The following is a 25465-nucleotide window of genomic DNA, read 5'->3' as shown; positions in this document are numbered from 1 at the left end:
CCTGTGTGTAGTAGTTGTGTGCCTCTATGGCCTGGGCTATCCTCTCTCACGTCTGAGGATGTTCATACTCTCACCAAACGTCTCCTAATCATGAGGATACTCCATCTCTTCATCATCCTCACTACTATCCTCATAGGGTGGAAACACTGGCAGTGGCAGAATCTCTCTAACCTTAAGTCCCAGCTACCTCTTCAAGTCATTGATGTCCTTCCTTCCCTCATAAGTGGCATCCACAGCATATTGACACATGCAAAATATGTTCTTGAGCAACTCCTTGAGCTTGCTCCCCCTAGATATGTGGTGGGAAGAGGAAGGCCTGCTGCTGCTAGGTCTCTCTAAGGGTGTAGCTCCTGCTATAGCTGATGTGCCAGTAGCCCCAACCAGTGCCTCCTAGCCTATGTGCTGACACTGAGTCTACCTGTATGGCTTGTGCTCCACATCCTTCTTAAACTCGATGCCTGACACCCTCTCAATGATGTACATGATGTAAGGAGCATAAGGAAGGTCATTCCTAGCATCATCTAGCGAGGTGCTCAACTTAGTCCAAATGAACCTACTAATAGAGAAAGCATCACTACCTGGAGCCATCCTAGCAAGCAAGTTCTTGGCATACATCCTCAATGAAGTGGAGTCACCTACTTTTGGGTTGATAGTCTCTCTAAACAAGTTGTTCATGGCATAATAGAATGACTTCAAACCCATTGTCCTACCATCAGCTAAGTCCCTCCTCTCATATGCAAAGACAATGTCCTCTGGCTTTAGGATAGGCTATGTCTAGATGCTGTCAGCATACCTATCACCACTAGCAAACCCAAGCAAACAACCAAAAGTGGTGATGTCAACCATGTAGTGAACACCTTTCGTCATCTAGTGGAAGGTTTAATTTGCCACATCATGACAGAAGGTGGCATGAAACTGAGCCAAAATCCCTCGGTTCCAATCATATTGGAAACCCATGATATCTTTCAGACCATGCTCAGTCACTACCTCAATCACTCTCCTAGAGTCTGGAGTATTCATCCTCTCAATATGATCCCAATCTATGTATTTCATCTGAACAATCTTCTCATTGGCAAGAATCACTGTCCTGTAGAAGTCAAACTGAAATTGCGACCAAAACCTGTAATCGATCCCTCTATCATTCAGCCAGGCATAGGGATTTGCTATCCTAGCTCTCTTGACTTGCACTCCCAAGTTGTGATAGTTACTGTGCTACCTTTGGACTCCATGATCATAGATCACTGGCTCTCTCCTCACTAGGGCACCCTGATGCTGAACCATATAGGACTAATCAAACTCTAAGAATCGAGGGGTGTATCTGGCGCACCAACTGTAGGAATGGTCTTCCCTTCTCTTCCTCCATCATCGGCAGGTCCTTCTCCATGTCCAGTAGCACCAGCACCACAGCCAACACTGCTATGACTAGCATTACTGCCACTACCTCTTCTAGGTTGAGCTTTTTGGCTGCCTCGACCTCTACCCTGCTGCCCACTGCCTTGACCAACATCTTCACCACCACTAGCAAGCTCTCTTACAACTATCCCTCTGATCTGGTGGTTGATAGGATCATTGGAGCGCTTCGACCTCTTCTCATTTCTCTGACCCGGATCACCTTCCATCTAACTAAAAGAACACGTACAGAAAATAAGAAACAATGCTTAAACATAATAGCAACATCATAGTAGGTTTGAGTTGAGTTTTGAAGCAAATCAAGGCACTCAGTCTGTCCAGATTGCGGAGCCTCCGTGCTCTGACGTGGAGCCTCCGGGGTCCAGAGCCTTCGCGTAGATGCCTAGAGCCTCTATGTTTTGGCGGATGAGCCCTTAATTTGATTCAACTATCAACTTGAATCTAGCACAATGTACTATCAAATCTAGCACTAAGGAACTAGAACAACTCTGTCTATGCAAGAAATCAATCAAAAAGATAACCCAAATTGATTCCATGGTGGAATTAGGGTTTCACCTTGGATGTGAAAAATCAAAGGGGAGGAGGACGATGACGATCGCAGATGGCCTCAAGGACTACTCTGCTGCGGGCGTAGCTAGGGAGCCAAGGATTTTGGCCGACGATGACTACACTTTCAAAAGATGACAAAGATGGCTTCTTCCTCCTCCATGAACTCCCCTGAGTCCCTACCTCCAGCACCACCATCACAAACGCCCGCGCGACATAGGGGAGCAGGGCGACGGCGTGCCAATGGCGACGGCAAAGGCGAGCATGCACACGAGAGATAGTGAGAACGAACAAGGGGCGCGGCACGGCGTGGTGAATGAGAAGCTCAGTAACTCAGGATAGTTACTGGGAGGGGTAAAAAGGGAAAGATGAAAATTGTTTTTGATTTTACCAAAACCCTAGCAAAACCGTCAGGGCACGGAGCCTCCGTGCTAGACCACGGAGCCTCCGTGATCTGACACCGAGCAGAAACTAGGTCTATTTTCCAAGGAATTTCTAAGTGTTTTGATTATGGTCATGGACTTCTTGTCTCTTATAGCTAGCCAACAAGTCAACAATACATAACAATAGCCACTAGAGACAAGATTGGGCATAAGAACCAATATTTTGAAACACTTATGAACATTTTGCAAATCTATCTAGTTTAAATAGAAAATAACAACCATAGGCATGCAAGATTTCAAACCATGTTACAAGAGTCAAGTATATTTAGTTCACTCCTCAAGGCACAGAACCTTGACTCATCGAGAGGCTTTATGAAGATATCGGCTAGTTGCTTTTCGGTGCTCACATGGTGAATTGCGATATCTCCTTTGGTTTCATGGTCTCTCAAGAAATGACGGATGTCTATGTGCTTAGTTCTTGAGTGACTTATGGGATTGTTTGCAAGCTTTATGGCACTTTTATTGTCAGACAAAAGTGGGATCTTGGTAAAGTGACATCCGTAATCATTGAGGGTTTGCTTCATCCAAAGTAGTTGGGCACAGCATGCACCACCCGCCACACACTCGACTTTAGCGGTGGAAAGGGCTACAGAATTTTGCTTCTTACAGCTCCAAGACACTAGGGACCGTCCAAGGAATTGACATGTCCCCAATGTACTTTTTCTTTCTACTTTATAACCGGCGTAATCGAAATCCGAATACTCAAGTAAATTGAAATTGGAGCCCTTAGGATACCACAAGCCAAAGTTAGGAGTGTGTACTAAATATCTCAAGATTCTCTTAACAGCCATAAGATGGCACTCTTTCGAGTTAGCTTGAAATCTAGCACACATGCATACGCTAAGCATAATATCCGGCCTAGATGCACACAAGTAAAGTAGAGAACCAATCATGGAACAATATACCTTTTGGTCAATGGCTTTCCCATCTTTATCTAAGTCCAAGTGCCCATTTGTTGGCATAGGTGTCTTGATGGGCTTGGCATTTGCCATGTCAAACTTCTTGAGTATATATCTTGTGTACTTCGTTTGACATATGAGTGTCCCTTCCTTCAATTGCTTGATTTGAAACCCAAGGAAGAACATCAATTCACCCATCATGGACATCTCAAACCTCTTTGTCATAATCCTACTAAATTCTTTACAAAGAGCTTGATTAGTACTACCAAATATTATGTTATCAACATATATTTGGCACATAAATATATCATTCTTAATCTTTCTTGTAAAGAGAGTAGTGTTGGCTTTACCTATTTCAAAGCCTTGCTTGAGCAAGAAATCCTTAAGGCATTCATACCATGCTCTTGGTGTTTACTTAAGCCCATAGAGCGCCTTATGGAGTTTGTAGACATGGTGAGGATGCTTAGGATCTTCAAATCCTGATGGTTGCTCCACATAGACTAGCTTGGAGTGTGGACCATTGAGAAAGGCACTCTTCACATCCATTTTATATAGCTTGAAATCATGATGGACAGCAAAGGCTAGAAGCATTTGAATTGCTTCAAATCTTAACACTGGTGCAAAGGTCTCTTCAAAGTCTAGCCCTTCAACTTGAGTGAACCCTTGAGCAACCAATCTTGCCTTGTTCCTTGTCACTACACCATGTTCATCTTGCTTGTTTCGGAATACCCACCTGGTGCCAATCACATTAGTCTTGGGTCTTTCCACCAACTCCTATACTTGATTTCTCTCAAAGTTGTTCAACTCTTCTTGCATAGCCATCACCCAATCTGGATCCTTAAGAGCTTCATCTACCTTAAGTGGTTCCAAGGAGGAAACAAATGAGTAAAATTGGCAAAAATTTGCTAGACAAGATTGAGTTGTTACCCCCTTTCTTATGCTCCCAAGGATGTTATCAACAGGATGGTCCCGTTGTATACTTTGATGCACTCTTAGATGAGGTGGCCTATCTGAAGGTTGATGTAGGGGTTGGTTGTCATCATCAACATCAGCTTGAGGCTCATTATCTTGAATATGTTCATCCTCTTGCTGATTGTTGTCCCAGACCTCGGAGCCTCCACGCTCAGGCGCGGAACCTCTAGGCCCCGGAGCCTCTGCATTTAGGCGCAGAGCCTCCGCATCCTGCATGTTCACAGGACCAGGGACAACAGTTGGCCCTTGGAGTGGTGTTGAAGCTTGGAGTGGAGGGTCTTCTTCTTTAGTTGCTTCAACTGGTCTCACATCACTTGTGGCCATATGCTTGATTGCTTCACAAGGCGGCTCTTCTTTTCGTACAACATCTAGATCAACTTGCTTCACTTGAGAGCCATTAGATTCATCAAACGTGACATCTACCGTGATTTTAGTTCTTCCAATAGAAAGATTGAAGACCCAATAGGCGTGCTCGTTTAGACCATAACCAAGAAGAAAGCCTTCATCAATCTTAGGTGCAAATTTAGAGCTTTGGGGCTTCTTATTAAGAATGAAACATTTGCACCCAAATACTCTAAAGTATGACACCTTGGGTTTGTTACCGGTTAGGAGCTCATATGAAGTATTCTTGTAGTACTTGTGAAGATAGAGGCGGTTGATAGCATGACAAGCGGTGTTGATTGCTTCGGCCCAATAGTTGTCCAGAGTCTTGTACTCATCAAGCATTGTTCTTGCCATGTTAATGAGAGTGTGATTCTTCTGCTCAACAACCCCATTTTGTTGAGGGGTATATGGAGCCAAGAATTCATGCTTGATGCCCTCCTCATCAAGAAACTCTTCAATGTTGGTGTTACAGAATTCGGTGCCATTGTCACTTCGCACCTTCTTGATAGGTAGCTCAAACTCCCTTTGTGCTCTTCTAATGAAGGCCTGCACCTTCCCTTGCACTTCACTCTTATCATACACAAAGAACACTCACGTGAAGCGAGAATAATCATCAACAATAACAAGACCATATTTGTTACCACCAATGCTAACATAGGCGACCGGTCCAAAGAGATCCATGTGGATGAGCTCCAATGGGCTTGAGGTAGTGATGATGCTCTTTAGTGGGTGTGGTACGCCTACTTGCTTTCTGGCTTGGCATGCTTTACATATCCTATCTTTCTCAAATTGAACATTTGTTAGTCCAAGGATGTGTTCCTCCTTTAGAAGTTTGGCCAAGTTCCTCATCCCAACATGAGCTAGTCAGCGATGCCATAACCAACCCATGCTAGATTTTGCCGCTAAACAAGTCTCAAGCATTGCTTTACTTTTGTTGAAGTCAACTAGGTAAAGCTTGCCCATCAAGCGACCCATAAAAGCAATAGAGGAATCATCCCTTCTAACGGTGATCGCACCTAAAAGGTCCTTGTTTGATTTTGGTAATTGAGTGACAACCCTAGGTGGACTAATTATGTTTATGTGAGATATATAGGTGATTAGTCCATAGGTACATATGTGTGAGCAACATATGCCATGGAGGTGAAAATGCCTCGAAGATATTGCAAAGCTCACACATGTGATGATGAAGGAGCTCATTGCACATGAGACATGACATTGAGTCATGTGCTCAAGGTGGAGAAGATCAAGACACGACTTGGCTTGATAGACCGGTTACAAGTGTGAAGGGCAAGTTGAGTGATGACTTGGTGTCGATGGACCGAGGCAACGGTGAAGAGCAAGTGAAGTCAAGATTGATGAACCAATATGATCACATGATGATATGAAGTGGATCATATCATTGTTGATCATGTTGGTGCATGTGTTGCATCGACATTGGAGATGATGGAATGGAATGCGCAAGGCAAAGTTATAACCTAGGGCATTTCATTTCACCAGTCATAGGTGTCTAGAGAAGTTGATGACCGGGTTTAGGATAGATGGCCGTACTATCAAGAGGGGCAAACTTGTTTGTATATTGGTCATCTAGTGCCACTTGAGTGATCTAACTTTGCATCGTTGCTAGGATCGAGTGGCGTGGCAAGTTGAGTGGCTAATCCTTTGAAAATGATTGTGAAAATGCTAACACACATGCACATGGTGGTGTACACTTGTTGGTGTTGGCACATTTGCAAAGGAGAAGAAGTTGGAGTTAAAACAGATCAACTTGATGAAGAAACAGAGGCGAAACAGGTCACTGTGAGTGACCCAACGCTGGCCTCGCTAGGACCAGCGAGTCTGGTCTAGTGGCAGCAGAGAGCGCGCAGTCTCAGTCTTATGAACGGACGCTGGCGCGAAGAGTGACCTGACGCACAGGCGTCGCGTCTGGTCATCTCTGATGTACGCTGACATAGTGGCGTGGGCGTAGTGTTGACATGTGGCAAGAGGTGAAGGACTGGACTTGGGTGCTGCATCCGATCGTGACTCACCTGACATGTTTGGTTGCTAAACAGAGGCTTGGGGAGCTCACTGGAAACGACCGAACTCAGGAGGTAGCGCGTCAGGTCATGGAGCAGAGGCGCATCTGGTCATAGGTGACGTAAGGTGATGTAGGCGGCACTAGAGTTGGCGTGCGGATGCAGAGCTGATCGAACGCTGGCCTGCGTCCGGTCGTGTAGGAGCGAACATGTCCGGTCACGTAAAAGCTTCTTTGGACCGTTACTAGAAGCGATCAGACATGGCTTGGGGTAGTGTCAGGTCAAGCCGAGCAGCATGTTCGATCAGTGACTGCTAGCATGCACAGGAGATAGCCATTGGCGGCAACGGTTAGTTCAAACGGCTAGTGACACGTGGAAGCACGGCTGCGACCGGACACAGGGATCGACGCGCTCAGTCAAGTGGACCTACGCGTCCGGTCGATGCACAGTCTACCCAGTGAAGGGGTAATGGCTATTTTAGCCTGTGGGGCTATAAATAGAAGTGTAGGTTGGCCTTTGGCCATAGGCTGAGCACCCTTGAGCCTTGGTGGCTTGTATAGGTGTGCTTGGGAGCCCTCTAACTTACTTGAGCTTGATAGTGTTCATCCGATCGAGTGAGTGAGCGATTCTAGTGCGATTGTATCATGAGGTTGCATTGAGTGGCACTAGGTGGTCGTCTTGCAAGCTGGTGGTGCTTGTTACTCTTGGAGGTTGCCACCTCCTAGATGGTTTGGTGGTGGTCTCCGTCGAACCTCACAAGAAGCTTGTGCGGTGCTCCGGAGAAGAGCTTTGTGAGGGGCATTGTGCTCGCCCCGCGGGAGCTGCGAAGAGCAACTCTAGTTGAGCGTGTCATTGAGCTACCCTCACTTCCGGGGTAGGTTCCTGCGGTGCCCAACGTGCGGGCTTGGCAGGTGATGCCAATTAGCCGCCAAACCACCAAGTGAGCGGTCGACACAATGGGGATGTAGCGTGTTGGCAAGCATGTGAACCTCGGGAGAAAAATCACCGTGTCAACATTGTTCTTCCCATTTTTTTGCAATCCCCTTACACAAGCTTGTAATTACTTTCATATACATTGTGCTTATGTAGTTGCCCTTGTAATTAGTTAGCTTGTGTAGCTCACTAGTTACCTTCTTGCTTGTGTAGCATAAAAGTAGCTCCCTTGCGTGGCTAATTTGGTTTGTGTAACCTTGTTAGCCACATTGCCTAGTTTGTGTAGCTAAGTATTTGCGCTCTCTAATTTGGCATTGGTTGCCTTGTTATTGAGCATTGCTAGTGAGCTTAGGAGCTTTGTGCTTTTATTTACTAGAATTGTGTAGGAGCTCTCCAATGTGCAAAATACTAGTAGCATAGGTTTGTGTGACCTTGCTCCTAGAATTAGATAGGGGAGCTCTAGCTAGCTTGGCACCTTTTTTGTTTAATTAGTTTCTTTGCAAGGTGCTAGAAAACATAGATAGAGGGGTGTAGTCTTGGCTAGACTGATAGTTTTAATTCCGCACTTGTTTTGGTTAGCCGGCACGATTAAGTTTTAGAAAGGACTATTCACCACCCCCCTCTAGTCTGCCATCTCGACCCTACACGTGGTATCAGAGTAGGTCTCTCATTTGTGGTCTTCACCGACCCGAGAGGATGGCGACTTATGGGCTAGATGTTGATTGTCCACACTTTTTTAGGGCACACACTTTACACGATGGAAAAATTGGATGATATGCAATTTTAAGTTTATTTACCCCTAAATATGGTGGATGGTAGATGTAGGCTTTTCGCATGTGTTGGATGAAGATAATCTAACTCAAGCACAAGAGAAATGCCTAGATCTCGACATCCAAGCTACTAACATCATGTATAGATCTTTGGATGATTGCATATTTGGAGAGATCGTTGACATGAAGACCACCCATGAGATTTGGAGTTATCTCAATGAGAAATATGGGACGGTTTCCGACGATGAGGATGAGCCCAAGAAGGAGGCGCATGAGTGTGTTGAGCATGACCATGATTTGGTGATTGTGGAAGATTGCTCCACCTCATGTTCAAGTGATGATGATGATGATGATCATACCACAAGATCACTTGACAAGATTGATGATGATGCTACAGGTGATGCCAATGATGATGCTACTCCATGCACACTTGATGGTGATAATGATGGATCATGCTCGGGCTATGAGAGTGATGTTTCTTCAAGCTCTCCAACTACATCACATTGCTTCATGTCACAAGGCGACAGTAAGGTATCTAATGCAAATGTGATTGATCTTGATTCATATAAGGAGCTTCAAGATAGATATGGTTGCATGATCAAAGCTTTAGAAAAAGAGATGGCTAAAACCAAGAAATTGAAAATTGAAAACTCTTTTCTAAAGAACACATGTGAACAACAAAAGCATCTACTCTATGTTACTACTTGTTCACATGAGGAGCTAAAATTAGCTCATGAGGAACTTAGTGTTACTCATGATAACTTGGTACAAGACCATGCTTTTCTCACTAAAGAACTTTCAAATGAAAAATCTAAAACTAGTGAGAGCTCATCACATGGGTCAATTGATCAATCACAAATTGTTGCTAACCCTTGTGATGTAGACAAGAAGCATGTATCCATCTCTTGTGATGATTTATTAGATATGCCATGCTCTTCACATATAGATGCTTGTTCTACTTCTATGTCTTGTGAGACTAACCTTTTGAAGGAGAACAATGAGCTCAAAAATGAAGTGAAGAATTTGAGCAACAAGTTAGAGAGGTGCTACAACTCAAAAGTCGCCTTTGAGCGTATGTTGAAGACTCAAAGAAGCTATGGGGACAAGTGTGGCACCGGCTTCAACAAGAAGAGCATGACCAAGGGCGAAAGAAAAAGAGAAAGAAAGATAAAGAAGCAAGAAAAAGAGAGGCTCTCTTATTTCATGTGCTTCAAATGCCATGAAGTGGGACATCTTGCAAATGGTTGCCCTAATGAAGAAAAGCTCAAGTTGAAGAAAGAAGAAGAGAGGCTCAAGCATGTGAAGTGCTTCAAGTGCCGCACTTGGGGTCATCTTACCTCAATGTGCCCAACAAAATAATTGGTGAAGCAACAAGTGAAGCCTCAACCAAAGCCACAAGTTGAGCAAGAGAAGACACCCCAAGAGCAAGTCAAGATCTATCATGAAGATAATGCTGACTTGATGACGAAGAAGAAGAAAACAAGAAGGGGTGGAAAGGCAAGGCATCCAATACAAACTCAAGATGCCAAGATGATGAGTAAGAATGAAGATGAGAAGAAAGATTATGCTCACATCAAGTGCTTCAAGTGTAAAAATACGGGACACTTTGCCTCTAAGTGTCCTACCAAGCTTGAGAAGAAGGCTCAAGCAATCCATGATAGGCAAGGCAATGGGAAGCACCACATGAGCAAGGAAGAGAAGGCTCAATCAAAGAGAAAGTGCTACTCATGCCAGGAAAGAGGACACATGGCACATTCATGTCCCCTAGGTAACAATTCTAAGCCTATTTCAATTGTTAATAATAATGTGCTTAGAAAGGATGGCAATGGTACCTCATTGGTTGCAATTGTAAAACATCCCGCTATTCATACTAAGGCTATGCCTAAGTATGTTGCACCTAACTTGAGAGGACCCAAACTAGTTTGGGTACCATCAAAAAGTGGATGAATGATTATAGGTACCATGGCATTGGAGGCTTGATTCAATTGATCTCACATTGTTCATCACATATTGAGTCAAGTTATAAAGCTTAGTGCACATCCAAACCCAATGCTAAGTAAAAATTAAGTGAAGTCCAAGTGTTATCAACATACAAGTGTCATATATCAAGTTGTGGTGATTTATTGGATTATTTGATGGCTTGAAAAATTATTTGAGTTGAAGCTTGCTAGTTGGATGATCATGAGCTAACCAAGGTATATCTCTTGTTGATCATTTCATTTGGATGCATATGAGTTGATTGAATTGGATAAATATGTAATGTTGCTTGCTATGAGATGTTTGAATGGATAAATAGCTTAGTAATCAAGTTTGGATTGATTTGTGTTGGATAAGTTCATAATATAATATTTAGTAAGTGGATTGAATGGATTTATGTCTTGTGAAAGTATTCAAACAAGTTGATTTCAAATTTGATTCACATTTGATGAAGTATAGCTCAAGTGATTGAAATCTGTCCTGTATTGAAAATCTGAGTGAGCTATGATCTTAGCCATGTTTGAGTGATCAAAACTTATTTGATTGGCATAAAAATTAGTGTACATGATCTAGACTTATGGTATAATATGATGTACAAATTTCATGAGAATTGGATAAGAGATGCTTCGGTTTTGGAGTTGATCTTGTCAGCTATAGTGCAGCAGTTTTTAGCATATAATAGTGGTGGAAGAATTGAAATCTGATAGCAATCTAGATGTCAAATGAAGCTCAAATTTTTACAAAAGCTATATAACTTAGTGAAGCACATCTTCACCAAATTTTGTGGTATTTGGATTTGTACTTTGGGAGATATGCATTTTTCTTTGAAGAGTACAGAATCTGCCAGAAAAGTGACAATTATTCGATTTATTTGGAGTCACTTTAATTGAAAGGTCCTCAAGTTGAAATATGTTTATAAGTAATTGAGGCACCTAAGTTTGGTTTTGAGATGATCTAGAAGCTTGACAAGAAAAGAGTATAAGGCCATTTGATTGTGGAAGTGTACTTGGCACACATTTGGTACTAAAATTGGAAGATCAAGATCAAACTTAAGATGGAGATGAAGTTTAAGTTCTAAGTGATGATTGGAGATCATTTGGAAGAAAGAAAATGACTTAAACAATTAGAAAGAAAATGACTTAAAGAAGGATTCAAGGTTATTCGTCAAGTTAAGTCCATCACTTGGATTAATCAATCAAGTCTTTTCAAGTGAGTATCAAGGATGGTTCTTTGGAGAGAGGTCACTTCTCCCTAGTGTAGGGGGCTTGCCGTCTATGTGTAGGTAAACCAAGTGTGGTGCTTGGAAGGCTAACATAGAAGTGATGATCCGAGAAACATTTGAGATGCTTAGTTGAAGCAATCAAAAGGGTTGATCAAGAAAAGCAAGCAACACCTAAAAGAGAGCTAGTCATGATATTTCAAGTGGTATTCTCAAATTGATACTCTCATGCAAGCAAAGATCAAAAGATAAAGCAAACCAACCACAACAAGAAAGTGCACTTGATCATAAGTGGTATTCATTTCATATGAGTGAAGAATGAAATTCAACATGGTATCTATTGGTCTTTACCAAGCTTATAATTAGACTTCGCATTGCTATTGGAGTAATGAATTGAAATCTATGTTACTATCCTCTACTTGCAAATGGTTGCCCTAACATTGAGAAACTCAAGAAGATAAAAGAAGATGAGAGGCTCAAGCATGTCAAGTGCTTCAAGTGCCGCACTTGGGGTCATCTTACCTCAATATGCCCAACCAAGCAATTGGTGAAGCAACAAGTGAAGCCTCAACCAAAGCCACAAGTTGAGCAAGAGAAGACACCCCAAGTTCAAATCAAGATCAACCATGAAGATGGTGGTGACTTGATGATAAAGAAGAAGAAAACAAGAAGGGGTGGAAAGGCAAGGCATCCAATGCAAACTCAAGATGCCAAGATGATGAGCAAAAATGAAGATGAGAAGAAAGATCATGCTCACATCAAGTGCTTCAAGTGTGGAAGTGTGGGACACTTTACTTCTAAGTGTCCTACCAAGTTTGAGAAGAAGGCTCAAGCAATCCATGAGAGGCAAGGCAATGAGAAGCACCACATGAGCAAAGAAGAGAAGACTCAAGCAAAGAGAAAGTGTTACTCATGCTGGGAAAGGGGACACATAGCACATTCATGTCCCCTAGGTGATATTTCTAAGCCTATTTCAATTGTTGATAATGATGTGCTTAGAAAGGATGGTAATGGTACCTCTATGGTTTGTATTGCAAAACATCCCGCTACTCATACTAAGGCGCTGTCTAAGTATGTTGCACCTAACTTGAGAGGACCCAAAATTATTTGGGTACCATTAAAAAGTGGATGATTGTTTGTAGGTACCATCGGCATTGGAGACTTAATTCAATTGATCTCACATTGTTCATCATATGTTGAATCAAGTTATGAAGCTTAGTGCACATCCAAACCCAATGTCAAGTGAAAATTGAGTGAAGTCCAAGTGCTATCAACATACAAGTGCTATAATTCAAGTTGTTGGTAATTCATTGGATATATTTGATGACTTGCAAATAATTGAGTTGAAGCTTGCTAGTTGGATGATCATGAGCTAACCAAGGTATATCTCTTGTTGATCATTTCATTTGGGTGCATATGAGTTGATTGAATTGGATAAATATGCAATGCTGCTTTCTATGAGATGATTGAATAGATAATTGATTAGTAGTCAAGTTTAAATTGATTTATGTTGGATAAGTTCATAAGATGATATTTAGTAAGTGAATTGAATGGATTTATGTCTTGTGAAAGTATTCAAATGAGTTAATTTCAAGTTTGATTCATATTTGATGAAGTATAGCTCAAGTGATTGAAATCTGTCCTATATTAAAAATCTGAGTGAGCTGTAATCTTAGCCATGTTTGAGAAATCAAAAGTTATTGGATTGGCATAAAAATTGGTGTACATGCTCTAGACTTATGGTATAAGATGTTGTACAATTTTCATGAAAAATAGATAAGAGATGCTTCGGTTTTGAAGTAGATCTTGTCAGCTATAGTGCAGCAGTTTTCAGCATATAGCAGTGGTGAAATAATTGAAATCTGGTAGCAATCTAGAAGTCAAATGAAGCTCAAATTTTTAGAGCTGCTAGATAACTTAGTAATGCACACCTCCACCAAATTTCGTGGTATTTGGATTTGTACTTTGGGAAATATGCTTATTTCTTTGAAGGGTACAAAATCTGCCAGAAAAATAATAAATGTTGGATTGATCTAGAGTCACTTTGATTGAAAGGTCCTCAAATTGGAAACATGTTTATAACTAATTGAGGCATATAAGTTTGGTTTTGAGATGATCTAAAAGCATGACAAGCAAAGAGTACAAGGCCATTTGATTGTGGAGTGTACTTTGCATATATTTGGTACTCAAATTGGAAGATCAAGATCAAACTCAAGATGAAGTTGAAGTTTAAGTTCTAGTGACTATTAAAAATCATTTGGTAGAAAGAAAAGGACTTAAAGAAGGAATCAAGGTTACTCACCAAGTTAAGTCCATCACTTAGATCAATCAAATCAAGTCATTTCAAGTGAGTATCAAGAATGATTCTTGGAAAGAGGTCACTTCTCCCTAGTGTAGGGGCTTGCCGCCTATGTGTAGGTGAACCAAGTGTGGTACTTGGAAGGCTAACATGGAAGTGGTGATCCGAGAAACATTTGAGATGCTTAGTTGAAGCAATCAAAAGGGTTGATCAAGAAAAGCAAGCAACACCCAAAAGAGAGCTAGTCATGATATTTCAAGTGGTATTCTCAAATTGATACTCTCATACAAGCAAAGATCAAAAGATAAAGCAAACCAACCACAACAAGAAAGTGCACTTGATCATAAGTGGTATTCATTTTATATGAGTGAAGAATAAAATTCAACATGGTATCTATTGGTCTTCACCAAGCTTATAATTGGACTTCACATTGCTATTGGAGTAATGAATTGGAATCTATGTGACTATCCTCTACTCCAACATAGCAAAGGTATCATTGTAATGTGCATGATCATTTCATCCCGTACTAGTATGCGGTTAGTGCATATAGTACATGCTTCATAGGATCATGCATAACAAATGAAATGCTTAAATTCATAGCCTACCACTATTACTTGAATGATTACTTGATCTAGTGGTAGTATATGAATTTGTTCATGAGCTAGTGAACCCAATTACTTGACTTAATTTGAATTGCTAATAAGTGACAAGTACAACATTAGCAAGATAATCCTTGCAAGAGGTGTGAAGAAGCTTGTCATTGGTTTAAACCGGACTTAGAAGCTTAGGCAAATCAATTTAGTTCAAGTCAATCATAGAAGCTCATGAAAGTGATAAGAGTACAAGCACAAGACAATAATGCAAATGGATATCTAGTTTGTTTGTTACAAGTGGTATCTAGACTAAAGTATTTCATCAAGAATCTACAAGTGATGTCTAGATTAACTCACAAGTGATATCCTATAAGTGGTACTCATGAAGATAACAAATGTTCAAGAAATAGTTTTTATTGATAAATCCAACAAGTGGTTCCATACTAGAAAATTCTTTCAAGTGATATCATGTCTACACATGGTATCAATCATGCAAGATGATGGTTCCACAAGTGATCCTCAACTTTAAGTGATCATCAAATGAAGAATGCATCCCTCACCTACAAAAGCTCAAGTGTATCAAATGGATGACCCATGCTATCACATAGGGGGAGGTGTACCACAAATTGATATCAAGATCAAAGATCCTATGTGTGATATCTCAAGAAGCCCTACACAAGATACAAGTAGTACAAGTTACAAGTGGTGTCATTCCAACAATCAAGTGATGTCCATAAAAAATGCAAGATTCAAGCCTCAACCATCTACCCCAAATGCATACCTTTGCATCAATGAGAAGCACACCTTTTATGAAAATTGATGACAATGGGAGAGAGATTGTACAAAGATATGAAAGCTTTGAGATTAAGATTGTACAAGGGGGAGATAAGATATAAAAGCTCAAAGAAGTAGAGGTTGGACATGGACATGGACAAAGAGGGAGCAACATTGAAGAAAAGAGATGGATCAAAATTTCTTGGACAAGAGAAGCACACAAGTAGGGGGAGAAAGCTCATGAACTTTGATTGATTGCATTTTATATGTGCATATTCATGTGCTTGCTTGCATTGCATAAGCTTTCAAATTCAATATGCATGCTTGTGTGGTGTATGCTAGTTGTAGAACTTGAATGATGATTTGATAACTAGCATGCATAGGATGATAGCTAGACACTTGGTATGTTTTTCAAGTAATGCTAGTACCTTGCTTTTAATGTTGATCTCACAAGGTATCTAGTGCTTTTATTTCCAAGTGATATCTAGCTAACCATGGTGCTAAGGATGAACATAAAGGTGTAACTCCGATTGGTACACGCTTCAAAGGTTCATTCTATACACCTTAGCATCATTTTATAGTAATTACTCTCCCACAATTTTAATCTATGCATATGTGCGACCTTCAAATCAAACACTCTAGCACATATGTAGGGGGAGCTAATACTACCATTTCGGGTTTGTGGTACTTGTCCAAAATCATTTACACATGGTAAAATTGCTTGGGCAAGCAACATGAATCCAAAAAGAGCTTAATTTCTATATCTTTGTAGAGTTGTCATCAATTACCAAAAAGGGGAAGATTGAAAGGTCCTTGTATGGTTTTGGTAATTGAGTGACAACCTAAGTGGACTAATTATATTTATGTGAGATACACAGGTGATTAGTCCACAGGTATATATGTGTGAGCAACATATGCCATGAAGGTGAAAATGGCTTGGAGATGTTGCAAAGCTCACACATGTGATGATGAAGGAGCTCATTGCACATGAGACATGACATTGAGTCATGTGATTAAGGTGGACAAGATCAAGACAAGACTTGGCTTGATGGACCGGTTGCAGACGTGAAGGGCAAGTCGGAGGCTTTGGAGCGATGGACCGCGTGGCGGTGAAGCTTGAGCAAGACTTGGCACCGATGGACGAAGGCAACGATGAAAAGCAAGTGATGTCAAGATCGATGAACCAATATGATCACGTGATGATATGAAGTGGATCATATCATTGTTGATCATGTTGGTGCATGTGTTGCATCAACAATGGAGGAGATGAAATGGAATGCACAAGGCAAAGGTATAACCTAGGGCATTTCATTTCACCGGTCATAGATGTGTAGAGAAGTTGATGATCGGGTTTAGGATAGATGGCCGTACTATCAAGAGAGGCAAACTTGTTTGCATATCGGTCATCTAGTGCCACTCGAGTGATCTAACTTTGCATCGTCATTAGGATTGAGTGGCGTGGCAAGTTGAGTGGCTAATCCTTTGAAAAATGATTGTGAAAATGCTAACACACATACACATGGTGGTGTACACTTGGTGGTGTTGGCATATTTACAAAGGAGATGAAGTTGGAGATGATGTGGATCAACTCGGCGATGGAATGGAGGTGAGAAGGGTTCGAAACTCCATCGACGGAGTGTCCGCCCATAGAGTGCGGACAGTCCGACGGTGCCACCAGCGCCCTGTTCTGAAAAGATAGGGTCTCACAGAGTGGACCGGACACTGGGTTCCAGCGTCCGGTCAGTAGTGGCAGTTAGCGGGCAGGCATCGATCTTCGACCGGACGCTGGCGCTGGAAGTGACCGGATGCTGATAGGGTGCGTCCGGTCAGGATGACATGTGGTGACGTAGGCAGAGCAGAAAGGCCAGAAAGTGACCGGACGCTGGTGCTGCGTCCGATCACGATCGACCGGATATGTCCGGTCATGTCTGGTACCTTACTGGAAACGACCGGACGCTGGGGTTGCTGTGTCTGGTCAGTTCAAGCTACTGTGTCTGGTCGATAGATGATCATTGAGATCAGACAAACTTTGTTTGCAGAAGGGGACACGTGGCGTGCATCGCACGACCGGACACTGAGGTCCAGCGTCCGGTCGATCAGGCCGGAGCGTCCGGTCATCCCGACTTTTGCCTAGTGAAGGGGTAACGGCTCTATTTGTTCGTGGTGTTATAAATAGAAGCCATGGTCAGCCTTGAGCTGGTAGCTGAGCACACTAGAGCCTTGGTGGCTTGTGTAGTAGTGCTTTGGAGCCCTCCATCTCACATATACTTGATAGTGATCATTTGATTGTGTGAGAGAGCGATTCTAGTGCGATTGCATCATGAGGTTGCATCGAGTGGCACTAGGTGATCGAGTTGCAAGCCGGTGGTGCTTGTTACTCTTGGAGGTTGCCACCTCCTAGATGGCTTGGTGGTGGTCTCCATTGAAGCCTGCAAGAAGCTTATGCGGTGCTCCGGAGAAAAGCTTTGCGAGGGGCATTGTGCTCGCCCCGCGGGAGCCGTGAAGAGCAACTCTAGTTGAGCGTGTTATTGAGCTACCCTCACTATCGGGGTAGGTTCTTGTGGTGCCCAACGTGCGGGCTTGGCGGGTGATGCCAATTAGCCGCCGAACCACTAAGTGAGCGGTCGACACAACGGGGACGTAGCGTGTTGGCAAGCACGTGAACCTCGGGAGAAAAATCATCATGTGAACCTTGTTCTTCCCGTTGGTTTGCATCCTCGTTATACAAGCTTGTAATTACTTTCATATACATTGTGCTTGTGTAGTTGCTCTTGTAACTAGTTAGCTTGTGTAGCTTACTAGTTACCTTCTTACTTGTGTAGCATAGAAGTAGCTCCCTTGCGTGGCTAATTAGGTTTGTGTAACCTTGTTAGTCACTTTGCTTAGTTTGTATAGCTAAGTATTTGCGCTCTCTAATTTGGCATTGGTTGTCTTGTTATTGAGCATTGCTAGTGAGCTTAGTTGGCTTTGTGCTTTTGCTTACTAGCATGTGTAGGAGCTCCCTTATTGCTTAAAGTACTAGTGGCATAGGTTTGTGTGACCTTGCTCCTAGAATTGGTTAGGTGAGCTCTAGCTAGCCTGGCACCTTTGTTGCTTGATTAGTATCTTTGGAAGGTGCTAGAGAACATAGATAGAGGGGTGTAGTCTTGGCTAGACCGATAGTTCTAATTCCGCACTTGTTTCGGTTAGCCGACGCGATTAATTTTAGAAAGGACTATTCACCCCCCTCTAGTCCGTCATCTCAACCTTACAAGTGGTTGGTATATGAATTTGTTCATGAGCTAGTGAACCCAAGTACTTGATTTAATTTGGATTGCCAACAAGTGACAAGTATAACCTCGATAAGATAACCTCCAAATGAGTGTGAAGAAGCTTAGAGAGGGTTCAAACCGGACTTGGAAGCTTAGGCAAATCAATTTAGTTTAAGTCAACCATAGAAGCTCATGATAGTGATAAGAGTACAAGCATAAGACAACAATGCAAATGGATATATAGTTTGTTTGTTTCAAGTGGTATCTAGACTCAAGTATTTCATCAAGAATTCACAAGTGATGTCTAGATCAACTCACAAGTGATATCCTATAAGTGGTACTCATGAAGATAGCAAAGGTTCAAGAAATGGTTTTTATTGATAAATCCAATAAGTGGTTCCATACTAGAAAATTCTTTCAAGTGGTATCACATCTACACGTGGTATCAATCATGCAAGACAATGGTTCCATAAGTGGTTGTCAACTTTAAGTGATCATCAAATAAAGAATGCATCCCTCATCTACAAGAGCTCAAGTTTAGCAAATGGATGACCCATGCAATGACTTAGGGGGAGGTGTCCCACCGATTTGTATCAAGGTCAAAGATCCTATGTGTGGTATCTTAAGAGCTATACAAGTGAGGTCATTCCAATATTTGGTAGTGTCCATCAAAAATGCAAAGATTCAAGCCTCAACAATCTACCCCAATGCAAGCCTTTGCATCAATGAGAAGCACACCTTTTATGGAAATTGATGACAAAAGGGGAGATATTATACAAAGATATGAAAGCTTTGGGAGAGATTGAGACAAAGAAGTAGAGGTTGGACATGGACATGAACAAAGAGGGAGCAACATTGAAGAATGTGGGAGGATCAAAATTCTTGACAAGAGAAGCACACAAGTAGGGGGAGCAAGCTCATGAACTTTGATTGGTTGCATTTGATATGTGCATAGTCATGTGCTTGCTTGCATTGCATAATTTTTTTTAATTTGATATGCATGCTTGTGTGGTGTATGCTAGTTGTAGAACTTCAATGATGATTTGATAACTAGCATGCATAGGATGGTAGCTAGACTTGTATTTTTACACGCGGTACTAGAACCTTGCTTATAATGTTGATCTCATGGAGTCTCTAGTATTTTTGTTGACTAGCTACTCATGGTGCTAAGGATGGTGTTAAAAGTGCAACTCCGATTGGTATCACACTTTAAAGGTTTATTCTATACACCTTAGCATCATTTGGTAGTAATTACTCTCCCACAATTCTAATCTATGCATATGTGCGAGCTTCAAACCAAACACTCTAGCACATATGTAGGGGGAGCTAATACTACCATTTCAGGTGTGTGGTGCTTGTCCAAAATCATTTACACATGGTAAAATTGCTTGGGCAAGCAACATGAATCCAAAAGAGCTTAATTTCCATATCTTTGTAGAGTTGTCATCAATTACCAAAAATGGAGAGATTGAAAGGTCCTTGTTTGGTTTTGGTAATTGAGTAACAACCCTAGGTGGACTAATTGTGTTTATATGAGATACACAGGTGATTAGTCCACAAGTATATGTGTATGAGCAACATATGCCATGGAGGTGGAAATGGCTCAGAGATGTTGCAAAGCTCACACATGTGATGATGAAGGAGCTCATTGCACATGAGATATGACATTGAGTCATGTGATCAAGGTGGAGAAAATCAAGACATGACTTGGCTCGACAGACCGGTTGCAAGTGTGAAGGGTAAGTTGAGTGATGACTTAGCGTCGATGGACCAAGGCAACGGTGAAGAGCAAGTGAAGTCAAGATCGATGAATCAATATGATCACGTGATGATATGAAGTGGATCATATCATTATTGATCATGTTGGTGCATGTGTTGCATCGACATTGGAGGAGATGGAATGGAATGCGCAAGGCAAAGGTATAACCTAGGACATTTTATTTCACCGGTCATAGGTGTGTAGAGAAGTTGATGACTGGGTTTAGGATAGATGGCCGTACTATCAAGAGAGGCAAACTTATTTGTATATTGGTCATCTAGTGCCACTCGAGTGATCTAACTTTGCATCGTTGCTAGGATTGAGTGGCGTGGCAAGTTGAGTGACTAATCCTTTGAAAAATTATTGTGAAAAATGCTAACACGCATGCACATGGTGGTGTACACTTGGTGGTGTTGGCACATTTACAAAGGAGAAAAAGTTGAAGTTGAAACGGATCAACTTGACAAAGAAACGGAGGTGAAACAGGTCACTGTGAGTGACCGGACGCTGGCCTCGGCAGGACCAGCGTGTCCGGTCTAGTGGTAGCAGAGAGCGCGCGGTCTCGGTCTTATGACCGGACACTGGCACGAAGAGTGACCTAACGCTCAGGGGCCATGTCCAGTTGTCTTTGATGTATGCTGACGCAGTGGCGCGGGCGTAGCGTTGACATGTGGTAGGCGGTGAAGGACCGGACTCAGGTGCTGCGTCCGATTGTGACTCACTTGACGCGTCTGGTCGTAAAACAGAGGCTCGGGGAGCTCACTAGAAATGACCAAACTTAGGAGGTAGCACGTCAGGTCATGGAGCAGAGGCGCGTCCGGTCACAGGTGACGTACGGTGATGTAGGCGGCTCTGGAGTTGGCGTGCGGGTGTAGAGCTGGTCAGACGCTGGTCTGCGTCCGGTCATGCAGGAGCGGACGCGTCCGATCGCGTAAAAGCTTCTCTAGACCATTACTAGAAGCAATCGGATGCGGCTTGGGGCAGCGTCAGGTCAAGCCAAGCAGCGTGTCCAGTCAGTGACTACTGGCGTGCACAGGAGATAGTCGTTGGCAGCAACGGTTAGTCCAAACGGCTAGTGACACGTGGAAGCACGGCAGCGACCGGACACAGGGATCAGCGCGTCCGATCAAGTGGACCTGCGTGTCCGGTCGATGCGCAGTCTATCCAGTGAAGGGGTAATGGCTATTTGAGCCCATAGGGCTATAAATAGAAGTGTTGGTCAGCCTTTAGCCATGGGCTGAGCACCCTTGAGCTTTGGTGGCTTGTGTAGGTGTGCTTGGGAGCCCTCTAACTCACTTGAGCTTGATAGTGTTCATCTGATCGAGTGAGTGAGCGATTCTAGTGCGATTGCATCGTGAGGTTGCATCGAGTGGCACTAGATGGTCGTCTTACAAGCCAGTGGTGCTTGTTACTCTTGGAGGTTGCCACCTCCTAGATGGCTTGGTGGTGGTCTCCGTCGAAGCCCGCAAGAAGCTTGTGCAGTGCTCCAGAGAAGAGCTTTGTGGGGGGCATTGTGCTCGCCCCGTGGGAGCCATGAAGAGAAACTCTAGTTGAGCGTGTCATTGAGCTACCCTCATTTTTGGGGTAGGTTCTTGTGGTGCCTGACATGCGGGCTTGGCGGGTGATGCCAATTAGCCGCTGAACCACCAAGTGAGCGGTCGACACAACGGGGACGTAGCGTGTTGGCAAGCACGTGAACCTCAGGAGAAAAATCACCGTGTCAACATTATTCTTCCTGTTGGTTTGCAATTCCCTTACACAAGCTTGTAATTACTTTCATATACATTGTGCTTATGTAGTTGCTCTTGTAATTGGTTAGCTTGTGTAGCTCACTAGTTATCTTCTTGCTTGTGTAGCATAAAAGTAGCTCCCTTATGTGGCTAATTTGGTTTGTGTAACCTTATTAGTCACATTGCCTAGTTTATGTAGCTAAGTATTTGCGCTCTCTAATTTGGCACTGGTTGCCTTATTATTGAGCATTGCTAGTTAGCTTAGGAGCTTTGTGCGTTTGCTTACTAGAATTGTGTAGGAGCTCCCCGGTGTGTAAAATACTAGTGGTATAGGTTTGTGTGACCTTGCTTCTAGAATTGGATAGGTGAGCTCTAGCTAGCTTGGCACCTTTGTTGCTTAATTAGGATCTTTGCAAGGTGCTAAAGAACATAGATAGAGGGGTATAGTCTTGGCTAGACCGATAGTTTTAATTCCGTACTTATTTCGGTTAGCTAGTGCGATTAAGTTTTAGAAAGGACTATTCACCCCCTCTAGTCCTTCATCTCGACCCTACAACACCTTTATCTGTAAAGTGACAATCATAGCACTTCTCCTTTTGAATTATTCCCAAATACTATGTTTTCCAATTGTGATACAGATAATAAATTGTAACTTAACGAATCAACATGTAAAACATTGGAAATTGAATGATCTTGAGTTATAGAGATTTTACCGACACCAAGCACTTCTCCTTTTGAATTATCCCCAAATACTATGTTTTCACTTGGACCTTCCATTTGGGCATAAGATGAGAACATACTCTTCTCTCTGGTCATATGATTTATACATCCACTATCAAGCACCCAACTTGATCCACCGGAGGAGTATACCTGTAAAACAAGTTTAGTTCCTTCTTTTAGGTCCCCAATTAGCATTGGGGCCTTGAGTGTTAGCCACTAGAATCTTAGAAACCCATAGAGATCTTTTCACATATATGTTGAGATCATTTCCAACATAAGTGGCAACAACTTTACCAAGGTTGTTGTGTCTCAACACATAGCTAGAGGACATGCTCTCTTGGGATACATGGGTCTTGGGCTTGTGAGCATACTTGTTTCTCTTGGGCACAATTGGATTCTCCTTAACCCACAGACGAGTGTTAGAAGCCTTAGGAGCTTGCTGCCTTGGTTGAGGTTGTGTCTTGTTCTTATTGGTGCTGCTATGCTTATAGACCCCGAAACCTCCATGCTTTGGTGCAGAGCCTCTAGGGTGCGGAACCTTCATGTTTCTACGCGGAGCCTCCATGTGCTGCATAGGCTGCACCTCACCAATGCAAGACACTCCATTCACCATCTTCCTTCCACCGATCTTGCCACCCTTCTTGTGGCTGAAACCATCTTTGATGAAAGGATGTCTTCCTTGAATGAACTTGGGATTCTTGCTTGCATCATCCATCCACCCACTAGCTATGATATTGTTGAGTCTTGCAATTTCCTTCTTCATAGCTTCCATATTAGCAAGGTTAGTGGCACAAGCTTCTAAATCAACATTGTAGCATCTATCACAACCCTTGCTAGTAGATGCATTAGAGATCTCACTTGCCTTCATAGGATGTGAGGTTTTATCCCAAAGGATGCTAAATTGCTCTTCAAACTCCTCATTTCTTGTCTTGAGGGCATTATTCTTTTCTTGAAGAGTATTTAGATCATCCTTTAGGGTAGCTATGACACTTTCCGCTTGGTCAACTTCCAAACGTAAAGTTTCAACCTCACTTCTTTCCGATGCAAGAGCTTTCTTGCAAGTAACATAGAGTTTCCCTTGTTTGGCAAGAGTAGCTTGAGTTCTCTCTAATTCATCTACCACCTTGGCTATGAAGTTCTTAGATTTTTTATATATTTTACTTACCAAGTTTTTTACTTCATCATCACTAGATTCATCACTAGAGTCTATGTTGGATTCATCACTAGATGGAGGAGAGCGTTTAGGCTTGGATTTATGTTTTACCTTTTCTCCTTTGCCCATGAGACAAAAGAGTGTAGACCTCTCCTCATCATCGGTCAAGTTGGTGAAGAGCTTTGGTGAAGAAGAATGCTTCTTGATAGCAATTGTTGCAACTTTTTTTGTTTCTTCTTCACTTGAGCTATCATCATTTGAATCCCATTCATGACCAATATGAGCTTGACCCGAATAGTTCTTCTTCTTGTGTTGGGTCTTATCATCTTTCTTGTAGTTCTTCTTCTTCTTGTCTTTCTTGTCCTCTTTGTTCTCATAAGGACAATCGGCAATGAAATGCTCCGTGCTTCCACAATTATAGCATTTTCTCTTTTGCTTGTTGGGAAATCTCCTCTTCACAAACTTGTACCCTTCTCTTTTTAACTCCTTCTTGTACTTCCTCATGAACAAAGCAACATCACCAATCTCACTGGAAGACACTTCATCATCTTCATCATCACTTGAGTCACTTGATGAATCAACCATCTCAACCTTGCTTGATCTTGATCTTGGTGGCTTGCTTGAGGTGAAGGCCTTGTTTGATTTGTTTGCCTTGAGAGCTACCTCCTTGACTTTCAAGTTCTCCATCTTTGCTTCTAGTTCTCCAAACTTCTTCCTTTGTTGTATCTCCATCTCCATGAGCTCATGAGTGAGTATTCTTCCAAGGACATCACTAGGGGTGAACTCTTCAAACCTCTCCTTCTCTCTAATCAATGTTACAAGAGTTGGGTTTCTTGGTGCAAATGTTTCCAACATCACTTTTACAACATGATGATCATCCAAGTCATCCCCACCCAAGCCTCTAATCTTACCAACTATCACCATCAATCTATCAAACATCTCTTGAGGGTCTTCTCCATCCTTGATGACAAACCTATTGAGTTGAGCCATCAATAGATCAATCTTGGACTTCTTTACCTTACTAACCCCTTCATGTGCAAGGTGAAGGGTGTCCCAAATCTCTTTAGCAATCTCCAAACTAATCACTTTGTTGTACTCTTCCGGGCTTAATGCACTTAGAAGAGCACTAGTAGCTTGAGCATTGCGATGTATCATGTGAATCTCTCTTGGTGTGGGATTTTTGGGATCAACGGGATCTTCAAAACCTACACACACAATATTCCACATCTCCGGATGGAGTCCAATAAGATAAACCTTCATCATATGCTTTCACTTGGCAAAGTTAGTCCCATCAAATTGGAGTAACTTGCCCGTGGGTATGTTGATGTGAGTGTTAGTAAGTAAATTTATGAAATCATAATTAAAGGATACACTCGAATATGATCTCTTGGTGTTGGACTTGAGCGTCCTCTTTGGTAGCCTTTGAGCATAGTACTCATCATCATCATATCCATTCTCCAACTCGATGCTTGGTTGTGGGCTTGATTGCACCTTTCTTCTTGCTTTGTGTTTCTTCTTCTCCTTGTTCTTGTTCTTGTCCCTTTGCTTGTCTCCCTTGGAGGATCCCTTAGCACCAAGCTTGAGCTTTGGAAGTTGCTCAAGCGCTGGTGTGGGATCA

At 42.4% G+C, this 25465-nt stretch overlaps 1 protein-coding gene across 1 annotated transcript; it reads right to left on the bottom strand.

The window, feature by feature from the left end:
- Positions 1 to 414: 414 nt before the first annotated feature.
- LOC136479200 (uncharacterized) lies at positions 415 to 25074 on the bottom strand. The gene is made up of 7 exons (XM_066477138.1): positions 23041 to 25074; positions 4226 to 5224; positions 4079 to 4153; positions 1332 to 1619; positions 988 to 1101; positions 794 to 867; positions 415 to 658 (listed from the first exon to the last, which is right to left on the bottom strand). Exons 1-7 carry the CDS (start codon positions 25072 to 25074, stop codon positions 415 to 417), a joined length of 3828 nt encoding a protein of 1275 aa, XP_066333235.1.
- Between the last annotated feature and the right edge of the window lie 391 nt (positions 25075 to 25465).

This window comes from Miscanthus floridulus, chromosome 9, assembly GCF_019320115.1.
Source record: "Miscanthus floridulus cultivar M001 chromosome 9, ASM1932011v1, whole genome shotgun sequence".
Taxonomy (NCBI): Eukaryota; Viridiplantae; Streptophyta; class Magnoliopsida; order Poales; family Poaceae; genus Miscanthus; species Miscanthus floridulus.
Note: the sequence above shows the minus strand (reverse complement) of the source record. Positions and strands in the feature narration are given on the sequence as shown.

Bases quoted from the DNA above. Each gene is read 5' to 3' on its own strand.
- LOC136479200 (XM_066477138.1), bottom strand. From the start codon at position 25,074: ATGTGGAATATTGTGTGTGTAGGTTTTGAAGATCCCGTTGATCCCAAA. The intron at 1,620-4,078 runs GTATAGGAGTTG...TCTTTTAGTTAG, and splicing joins ACAACTTTGAGAGAAATCAA to ATGGAAGGTGATCCGGGTCA. The intron at 868-987 runs GTAGTGACTGAG...ACCTTCCACTAG, and splicing joins ACTCTAGGAGAGTGATTGAG to ATGACGAAAGGTGTTCACTA.